At 31.8% G+C, this 10,460-nt stretch overlaps 2 protein-coding genes across 2 annotated transcripts; both read right to left on the bottom strand.

The window, feature by feature from the left end:
• Window positions 1-313: 313 nt before the first annotated feature.
• Window positions 314-1,968, bottom strand: LOC11424611 (dof zinc finger protein DOF5.7). Its single transcript, XM_003628835.3, has one exon. The coding sequence runs from the start codon at window positions 1,690-1,692 to the stop codon at window positions 676-678; it is 1,017 nt and encodes a 338-aa protein (XP_003628883.1). The 5' UTR covers window positions 1,693-1,968; the 3' UTR covers window positions 314-675.
• Window positions 1,969-7,017: 5,049 nt separating this feature from the next.
• On the bottom strand, window positions 7,018-10,078 carry LOC11423701 (probable mannitol dehydrogenase). The gene is made up of 5 exons (XM_003628834.3): window positions 9,940-10,078; window positions 9,480-9,593; window positions 8,034-8,547; window positions 7,595-7,748; window positions 7,018-7,395 (listed from the first exon to the last, which is right to left on the bottom strand). The coding sequence occupies exons 1-5, from the start codon at window positions 10,035-10,037 to the stop codon at window positions 7,193-7,195; spliced, it is 1,083 nt and encodes a 360-aa protein (XP_003628882.1). The 5' UTR covers window positions 10,038-10,078; the 3' UTR covers window positions 7,018-7,192.
• Window positions 10,079-10,460: the final 382 nt, after the last annotated feature.

The raw sequence follows: 10,460 nt of genomic DNA, 5'->3' as shown, positions 1-10,460 counted from the left end.
GAGACATGTGCCCGAGTCGGGCACTGACATAGTACTGACATGACATCAATATGAAATATCGGTGCTACATAGCTAAATCATTACTTTCTCAATTTCCATGTTAGATTGATACACATTACTAGTAATGGATAGCATATAAAAAATAATGGAGGGTAGAAACATATGAAACAATTAGATATATTAATTAAAAGAATTGTGACAATTATATTAACTAGCATCAAGCTTAAATTTATCAATGCAAAAGAGAATTTTTTTTTTATTTTTTTTTATCAATACAAAAGAGAAGTTTGACAATTATATTACACATGCTGAATTTTTCAACAAAATGATATGATATAAAATGACCCTTCTACTTGTTCAAAAAAAAAAAAAATGACCCTTCTATTACATACATATGTTGATTTTGAACATAATAAATAAACAAGACAGACTCATAAAAAGATGTTTTAATTTAGATTTGGACAATTATATAGTACTATTCCCTTGCATTTAATTCCTTCATTCTTCACTTTTCCTCCCAAGATTAAATAAACTTCTTCCTCGGATTGTCAGAATCACGGTGAACCATTCTGATTTGACAAATGCTACACTTTAAAACTTTAACAGAATCACGATACACCGCTGTAATTTTGTTAAACTCACCGCTCTTCCGGACATAGACTTAACCAATCCTCTTTAGGGCAAAGCAGTATATGGTTGCTGCTGCTGCACATCACCCCAAGCATGAACACCATTATTAATCCAGTTGTTGTTTCCATTTGGATCATGATCACCATTAATGCAAACACTAAGATCAGTAGTTGTTGTAGGAGCCATCACAGATGAATAAGAATTCATACCAAAGAACCATTCACTTGCACCTTCCTTTCTTGAATCACCACCACCACCAACTTGAAACATCTCAGCCTTTGAAATCTCAAGATTCTGAAACAAAATAGGTTGAGGCTTTTCAATGCTAACCTGAGAAAGCAAAACAGTTCCACTCTCTTTCCTGTTATTATCTTCAAACAAGGTTGCTAATCTTTGCTGCTGAAGCTTCAAATGCAAATCTTGGTTCCTACAACTCAATGATTCAATACTAGAAGCAAGACTAGTGCAATTAGTGTTATTAGCACTAGTACTCACATTCATAAAGTTCATTCCTTGAATTGCTGCATTTTCATTTCCACCATTAATAAATCCACCTCCATTTGAAGAAGAGAAAGGATATAAATTTAAACCATTTGGATCAAGGTGAAAACTTGAAGCACTTGTAGTAGAAACACAAGTGTTTGAACTTGAAACTCCACCAATGGAAGAGAATTGGTTATAGTAAAATGGTTTTGAAGAGAAAGGTAAGGATAAAGGTAAGGGTAAAGAACCAAGATGAAAATCAAGAGAAGGTGAAGTAGAGTACTTATTAATGGCTTGAGATGGTGTAGATGAGTGTTTGAGTTTTTGTTTCTTTCTACAACCACCACCAATCGGAACGTTACGCAACGATCCACCATTTGTCCAATATCTTCTGCATGTTTTGCAGAAATGTCTTGGTTGAGTGAGACTGTAGTTGTTGTAGTAACAGAATTTTGTGTTTGGAGAATCACATCTTGGACATTTTATTACAACTTTTTGTTGATCTGTTATCTTGGTTTCTGATGAAGAACCTTGTTGGTTTTCATGATCTTGTGTGTTTTTGTGATTTGGTGCCACCATTGAATGAATTTTCAGAGAGAAAAAGATGGTTTTTCTTTATGGAAAGGGAAGATAGGAGTAGTTGAATGATGATATGATTTGATGCATGGTGGTGGTGGAGGAGAGGAAGAGAAAGGTGTTGTTGAGATGAATCTTGATAGGTACTGTAGTATGCTTGTGATTGTTATTAAAAGGATGTGATGAGGTGGGTTTAGAGGTCTTTTTCATATGATCTTAATGCATAAAAGAAAGCCAAATTTATATATATGGATGAGAGGCATGGAGACAAAAAGTGACAGAAGAGAGAGAGACAAAGAGAACCTAAAACGAGAAAAATGAATGAGGGATATATAATTGCTATACAAGTTTTTTATGATGTACAATGTAAGAGTAGAATTAGCTTGGGCCGTCTCCTAGATTAGCTCATTTGATAAGGGATAATACATAATATATGGAGAAGTTAGGGCTTGAACTCCGAACTCCTAACATATTCACCTTTAAATGAATTTCTCTAGCCGCTAGACTACTTAACAAAAAAAAAAAAAAGAATTATCCATTAATATATTAATTTTAGAATTAGAGTTAATCCTTAGTTTTATCAAACTGTAGAGGTCTTGTCCTAGTGAGCTTAGCTCAATTGATATCAACAATGCATAATATATGTAAAGTCCAAAGTTCAAACTCCGACCACCATAAAAAAAAAGTTGTAGAGGTCCCTTAACCTTTTTTAAAAAATATATATTTATTGTGTCAATCTCTTAAATAGATCTCAAACATTGTACATTAGTTTAATTAGTTGTTAAAGTTGCAAGCAAAGATATTTGAATTACTCAACAAATTATGTTTTTTTTAATATTTAGTTATTGACTCTTATGACTTTTAAAAATTGATTTCAAAATTAGATATTTATTTCTATTTTTTTATTTGAAGTATTTAATATTATATTAAAGATTGTATGTCTTTCACTATTCTTAACGCACTGATTAACTACACATGAATAGAAGACAAACATACAACAAGTTGCACTGTTAGGATACAATTACTTATTAAATTTTGAAAGACATATGGTCGTTAATGTGTATTTGTATTTTTTAATCAACAGTTGATCTCAAAATGTGAATGATATATGGATCTCTCAACTCATGACCAATTTAATTGTAGAGTCTTTATTTTAGCATTTTGAATGAAGCTTATTTTACTTTAAAATATAAAATGTTGGATAATATAGAGGAAAATAGTGTGTTGAAAAATATATATCAGATGTTTTATTAACATTATTCATAAGAATAAAAGAGATATATTGGAAATTGATTTGATGAGCACAAACAATTGATTTGCGTAAATTTATTTTTTTGTGGTGTCTGGATTCGAACCTCAGACCTTACATGTCCTTGTTAACTGAGTTAAGACATTGTTTTGCGTAACTAGTAACGTAGCTTTCTCTTTAGAGTTGGGACATGGTCTAACAAACTTCTCTAAACAGTACGCATGCCCTTTCTTTCTCTTTTAAGTTACATATACATACGTGGATTTTGACACTTTTGTTTGTATTTATTTGGCAAATTCTTAAATCACAAGCACTTTCAAAAAAAAGTGGACCAAAATATCATGCTCTAACTTTATTATTTGAAATTATCATTTTTATGTGGGAACAAAATTTTAAGTTATGTTATACTCCTTCTGTGTCAAAATATAAGCAAAATTCATTTTTTAGGTTCATTCATTTAATGATATATGTGGTTCATTCATAATGAACCACATATATCATTAAATAAATGAACCTAAAAAATGAATTTTGCTTATATTTTGACACGGAGGGAGTATTTTTGTTAAATTCAAGGAACCAGATTTTGCGAATATCATTTTTGTTATGTTATAAACTTGAGTGCAAATATCATGTTAAGAGGAAACCATATAAATTTAATAAAGGAACTCTTCCCTCCCTCAAAAAAATAAATAAATAAAGGAACTCAAATGCTGCAACAAATAACATGATATTTGTATTTTGTACTAAGTTTATTTTTTAATGATGTAAGTAATATTAATTTTGTATGGAGTATTTAAAATTTTATTTATTTTGAAATAATTTCCTTTATAGAAATGGTCATTCGTAGTTGATCGGAGAGGTATTTGATACAAACTTCATTAAAAAAATAAAATAAAGCATCTAAGCTACGATGTTTTTAACATGAGAAATGTTAAAAACACTTTTTTTTTTTCTAATACTCTTTATAACACTAGGTCTCACCATGTTATGTGAGATCCATTTTCAAAGTATGGGACTCACATAGATTTCACTAAATTAGAAAGTAGGAGCAAAAGAGCGTTAGAAAGAGAGTCTCTCTAGCATTTTTTTATTAAACATTTATTGTATCAATAGAATGTATTCGTTACTATAAGATCTACTTCAACTAATAAAATTTACATTATTATGATTATGATATGATGGACATCTTCGTATGAGTTCAAACCCAAAATATGGTATTTATGTGTATGAATTCTAGATGTTTATCAATTTCGTCTGTATAACAAAACAAAATAAAAACAATTTATAGGGTACAAGTAGAACTACCAAGTCCAAACCTATAGGAGTTCAAACCTATAGAGAGGAGTGATATTTGTACAACTCATTTTAAACAACTTTTGAGACAACCATTTATCCTCTCTTTTTATTGAATAAAAAGAAAAGAGAGAGAAAGAAGAAGAGGGAGAATAAAAACACATGTGAGTATAAGAGAGAGGATTATCTCCAAAGTTATCAAAATTTGATTGTACAAATATCATTTCTCACCTATAGAAGATGGAAGAAGTTGTTTTGTTACATGTAAAAGGAACAAAACAGCATTAACACAACAGCACTGGATCATCGATGCTCTGTACACTGCCAACACCAGCACACCTTGTCTAGTTCTCTCCTTGAAACGTCCCTTTTTGAACAAAATATTAATTTCACCTTTCTAATTTATTACTATGAACAAACCCAAAAAACAAAAAATTTACCTCACATCATTAACTTTAGTTAATTAACTGCAATAGTGATCTTTTTTGGGCTGCAGTACACTGCTCCTCCATTATCAATCAATGCTACGGGGATGGCCCCTCTATACTACACCCTGCTTTGTCACTTGCTTAACAATAGTTGGGTAACAAAAATACAAATTGACCAAATTGACAGTGAGGGTGTAAACTCAAGGACTAAATTGGTCATTTACCTAAATTAAAATATCACTCTATCCATCCTTAATTATAGATCATTTTCAAAAAAATATATTTGTCCCTAACAATAAGACTTCTTATAAATGTTTAGATGCATTTATTATTCTTTTTTTAAATACACCACTTATTAATACTATCAATTTATATTGAAATAAAAAAAAAGTAACATTAAATATATTTACCATCAATTTCGTCCCTGAATTTTCAAGGATCGGCCAAATTCGTCCCTCAATTTAACGAAATATCAAAATAGTCCCTGAATTTGTTTGACGTCCATCGATTTCGTCCCTCCGTCCAAAAGGTTCGTTAGTTTGTTGTGTTGGCTTGTACACGTGGGAAAAAGGAAGCCACGTGTACATGGACTAAATTGATGGAAAATACGAAAAATTTTAGTTTTCACTTTTTTAACTTCAATTTTCTGCAATTCCTTTTTTACCCCTATGTTTCCCATTACCATACATCCTCATATTTCATACAGAACACATCAACTAAGTCCCTATCTATTCTTCTTCCCTCCATTTTCACTTCTCCAAGATCATCATCCTCTCCGGCGATCAAGCTTGCATTTTTGAAAGAAGATTTCGTCTGTTTTGAAGGTAACTTCATTCATCTTCTTCTCCTTTTTCTCCGTTCATTTTCGCCTTTTTTTTTCTTTCATTTTTATGATTTTCGTTTTCATGTTTTTATCATTTAGTTATGACTTATTACCATTTTGATTGGTATCTACTGCCTTTTTTATGTTGTTCTGCAAATTTATGCCTCAAGGATCAACTTGATTTCTGTTAATATAAATCAGGGACTTTTTTTATGGTTTTTAAAATAATTCAGGGATCGATTTGATAGTAACACAAATAATTCAGGGACTAATCTGATGGTAAATTATAACATACGCAACATTTCATTCATCTTCAACCTCTTTTCATGGTAAAATCATTACAACTCTACACAACCTTAGAAATATACATTAACATGTTGCAAAACTCAAACAAGCAGATTATAACTATCATAAACTTAATCACCCTCAGCTCACTTCTTATACAATCAACTTTGCCCATCAACCTTGCCCTCCAAACCTCGTCATTGCCACTTTCCTTAGCCTTAAGCATGGACTGAACCTTCTCCATCATTCTTGTCTTTCTTCCATGAGCAGCACAAATTCCATTGTTTTTAAAGTAACCTAGTTCTTCAGCTTCATCAACCCACACAACATTCAAGCACTCTCACATCACCATTAAACATGGAGGATGAAGATGAAACTTGACTTTGGTAGCTCTTTTTGCCCATATGACCACCCCCATCATTTTAGATTCAATTTCAACAGATTTGCTTGAATGAATTTTGTAGATTTTGGTTTTCAGATTCAATTAAAAAAAAATACGGTTTGCAATTTTTTGATTTGGGGAAGAACGTGACCCTTAATTATTGGAAGAAAATTTGGAGATTTTGGAGTGTAGATTACACATTGTAAAATTAGGGTTCCAATTTTATATATTTGGGGACAAATTAGCCGTTGGAGAAGGAAGAGAGCCTTTGGGGAAGAAGAGCAATTTCCTGAAATTCAATCAACTTAGTCCTTGAATTTAGGTCATTATCAGCCAACTTAGTCCCTGCTTACGTGACATCTGACATGTGAGAGGTTAACGACCACGTCAGCACCGTTAACCCTCTATTTGGACGGAGGGACAAAATTGACGGACATTTTACAAATTCAGGGACTATTTTTGAGGGACGATTTTGGCCGATCAGTGCAAATTCAGGGACCAAGTTGATGATTTACTTTATATTTATATATAAAAGATAGTTTAGTAATAATCATACACTTTTTGGACAAATTTACTACGCCAACAACTTTTTTTAATGCATGTGATTTTCGTAACCTATTCTTATAAAAATAAAAATAAAAAAGAACCCAAGGAATGATATTTATTAAAGATAGGAAACTGTTAACTAATACTACCTCTTTGAGATTTTTTAAGATCTTTAAATGATAATTTATTATGAAAATATGTGTAATTAATGCAATATAGTTTTTACACTCAATAACAAGACAGTTAAAATATAGCAACATGAAAGCAAAATAATACTTTTTTTTTTGGTGAGGTTTTTTTTTTTTTTTTGGTGAGGAACAAAATAATACTTTATTGATATGCTAAATGACATAAAATGGGAACATACTTTGCTGAAATTTCTCATAATATGAGACTACCATGAGCAAACTCAAAGCCAATAAGCAACTACATTTATTTGTGAAAAAAATGAACCATGCAAAATTCCTCTCAAAAGATGGACCAAGCAAAATTAAAAATTAAGAGCTCTTCAATGTATTCCCAATATCAATAACAAATCGATATTTGACATCTGCTTTAAGCAGACGCTCCAATGCAGTGTTCACATAATCAGCTGAAACAACTTCAATTTCAGGTTTCACGTCATGTTTAGCAGCAAAATCTATCATTTCTTGTGTCTCCTTAATTCCTCCGATCAGGCTCCCTCCTATTATCTTTCTCCCTACAAACATAACATTATATTTGTGATTCATACTGTCAATCTTGCACTGGTATGTCAGAATCGCAACGACCGAATGCTATAAAGTGTAGCTTTTGAAAAATCATGGTGGATCGTTGTTATTCTGACATATGACACCAAACATAGGCTCAATGACAAGTGTACTTTATAAAAAAAAATGTATTATTTTGCATGAGCTTACCCATAAGTAAAGGAAATACTGGTAGCTCCAGAGGCTTCTCAGGTGCACCAACCATAACAAGTTTTCCATGAGATTTCAAAAGACCAATCAAAGGTAACAAAGGATGGACGGCAGAAACTGTGTCAATGATACCATCCAAGGTGCCCGTTGCAGCCTAAATAAAAAGAAGGAGACATTATAAATGTGTTTGGTTTCAAGCTAATAAAAATAAATGTATGGTCACCTTCATGTAAATTTTTTATTTATTTCGTTAGTCTTTAGAGGGATCTAGTAATCATGTAACAACCGAACTCGAGTGATTGGAGTTAATTCTATCTTAATTGAACTTGAGTTCAAATTTCGGTCGATTATCAAGGTCCGTTTCTATGAGAATAGGATAATTAAGCCTAAAAAGAATTGAAAAATTGATCATAATTACTCTAATATAGTAGATACATACCTGCATTTGATCTTGTTCACTGCTAACCACAAATGAGTCAGCTCCAAGAAGTTCAATAGCTTCCTTCTTTTTGTTAGGAGAAGTGCTAATCACTGTTACCTTAGCACCAAAAGCTTTGGCAAATTTCACAGCCATATGACCAAGTCCACCAAGACCAACCACACCTAATTGCAAGTTAGGTTTATCAAGTCCAAAATATTTCAAAGGGCTATACACCGTGATCCCGGCGCAGAGGAGAGGAGCTGCAGCATCAAGAGGTAGGCTATTTGGAATGCTGATCACAAAGCTTTCGTCGGTGACCATTGTGTCGGAGTAGCCTCCATATGTGATGGTGCCATCAAGATTCTTGGAACCGTATGTGAGAATCACTTTTGGACAGTAATTTTCGAGACTTTCGTTGCAATTTTGGCATGAGTGGCAGGATTGAACCATGCACCCAACACCTACCTTGTCTCCAACTTTGAATTTTTGTACCTTGTCTCCCACCTCTGTTACTTCACCTACAATCTCGTGCCTACATTTTTTTTTTGTCAAATTAGAATTCAGTGTATTCTTGTTACTATTTTGCTCAGACACTTACAAAAGTTTTTTGTTAAATGAACAAAAACATAACTTCCACTGGATCAGCCTCAGGGCCGACCTAAGGGCCAAGCAACCCAAGCAAGGGCTTTAGGCCTCAAAATTTTGGATGAAAAAAAAAAGCCTTTAAAAAATTAATTTGGTTATAAATATAATATATGATAGATAAATTTAAGACATTTACATAACTTAACTGGTTACCAAGAAGGCCTCAATTACTCTTGGTAATGAATTTAAATTTTGGTCTCCACAAAATTGATTTTATATAAATATTCTGTTAAAAAAAATATATTTTTTAAGGTCACAAAAAATTGTAACAAAAAAAAAAAGGCCACATAATTTTTTTTACTTTAGGCCTCTTAATCTGTTAGACCGACCCTGATCAGTCTATAAAAAATAGGACAATCAAATTGAAAAAGAACAATTACGTATTATTCATTTATTTAGTGTATGTTTAGAGTTACGGCGAGAATGATAGAATTAGGACGAACCACCGTGACTTTCGGAGAAGCTACACTATGCAGCTTCAACAAAACTACGGTGACATCGTAATTTTACCGATTTCAGTGCTCATTTGAAAATATGCTTAATCTCTTCTCAAACATTATTGATATTAAATTTTTAGAAAACCACAAATAAATTATTCTTTTTATTTTAATATATCTCACATAATTTTAACACATGATTTCATTATCAAATTTAAGCAAATTAGATTATTTGAAAATAACCCAATAACAATTGACAATGGTTTATATTTTAAAAGTTGCACAAAATTAACTGTTTAACAGTACTTAATTAGTTCCGTTAAAAAAAATGTAGATAATGGAATATGTTATTATTATTTGAGAAAGAAGAAACATAACATACCCAGGCACTACGGGGTAAACAGAATTACCCCATTCATTCTTCAACATGTGAAGATCTGAGTGACATATACCACAAAATAGCACTTTGAATCTTACATCTTTCTCTCCAGTTTCCCTGCACGTACATGATTCAATTTAATAAATATAATGCCAATTAAATTAATATCTATATTACATATCATCACTCCTAACAAGTTATCATGTACAATACCTCCAAATATTAATAGACTCATTTGTAAGAAAAAAAATATCCCTTTTTCCAAATATCTTCAAATATGCTGAAGTTGAAATTTGAATTTACAATTCTCCACTTTTACTTCCGTAGTGTGTGTAAGTTTCGCCGTTACAGTTTATAATATAAAAGAAAAAAAAAAGAGCATGGAACTACTACAAGTACAACATAATTTTTTAACTTTGTTTTGTCACCCAAAATAAACCCTAGCTAAAATAAAAAATGGAACCTTCTTGAGAAGATGAAGGGAGAGAGAACTCCAGATGAGTCCTTAGCTGCCAATCCAAAAGCCTTCCTGGGATGCTCCAACTCTGGTGAAATTGCCATTGGAAAATATTCTACCTCACTTGAGAACCAAATGTGAACAATTTTTATGAGTCTATTGTATGTGGCAGATAGGATATTTATAGTAGATTAAGGAAATATGCTTTGTAATGTTTAAATAGAAAAAAATTAAAAAAATTTGATTTTTTTTCCATTAAGGACAATGTAATTTTGACCCTATATTAATTCTGTGGATCGAATCTTCTCGAGCAAATTACTTTCAGAATGTGAAAACGGCATATCAAAGGACACGTATGCTATATGGTTTGTAAAGTTTAAATGGAAACATTTTGTAATTGATTTTATTTTCCATTAAGGCCAATGTGATTTTGGCATGTGATTAATTTGTGGACTGGAATCTCTTGGAGCATTACTTTTGGCTTCCGTATGTGAAAACAGCGTATCAAAGCAAAATCAAATCAATTC

This window comes from Medicago truncatula, chromosome 8 (genome assembly GCF_003473485.1).
Source record: "Medicago truncatula cultivar Jemalong A17 chromosome 8, MtrunA17r5.0-ANR, whole genome shotgun sequence".
Lineage (NCBI taxonomy): Eukaryota > Viridiplantae > Streptophyta > Magnoliopsida > Fabales > Fabaceae > Medicago > Medicago truncatula.
This window is presented reverse-complemented; position numbering and strand designations above follow the sequence as displayed.

Excerpts from the sequence above, each read along its gene's own strand:
- LOC11424611 (XM_003628835.3), bottom strand. The coding sequence starts at position 1,692 with ATGGTGGCACCAAATCACAAAAACACACAAGATCATGAAAACCAACAA.
- LOC11423701 (XM_003628834.3), bottom strand. The coding sequence starts at position 10,037 with ATGGCAATTTCACCAGAGTTGGAGCATCCCAGGAAGGCTTTTGGATTG. Across the intron at positions 7,749-8,033 it reads GTGAACAAGATCAAATGCAG|GCTGCAACGGGCACCTTGGA; the intron begins GTATGTATCTAC and ends CTTTTTATTTAG. Across the intron at positions 7,396-7,594 it reads AGTATTTCCTTTACTTATGG|GGAGAAAGATAATAGGAGGG; the intron begins GTAAGCTCATGC and ends TTATGTTTGTAG.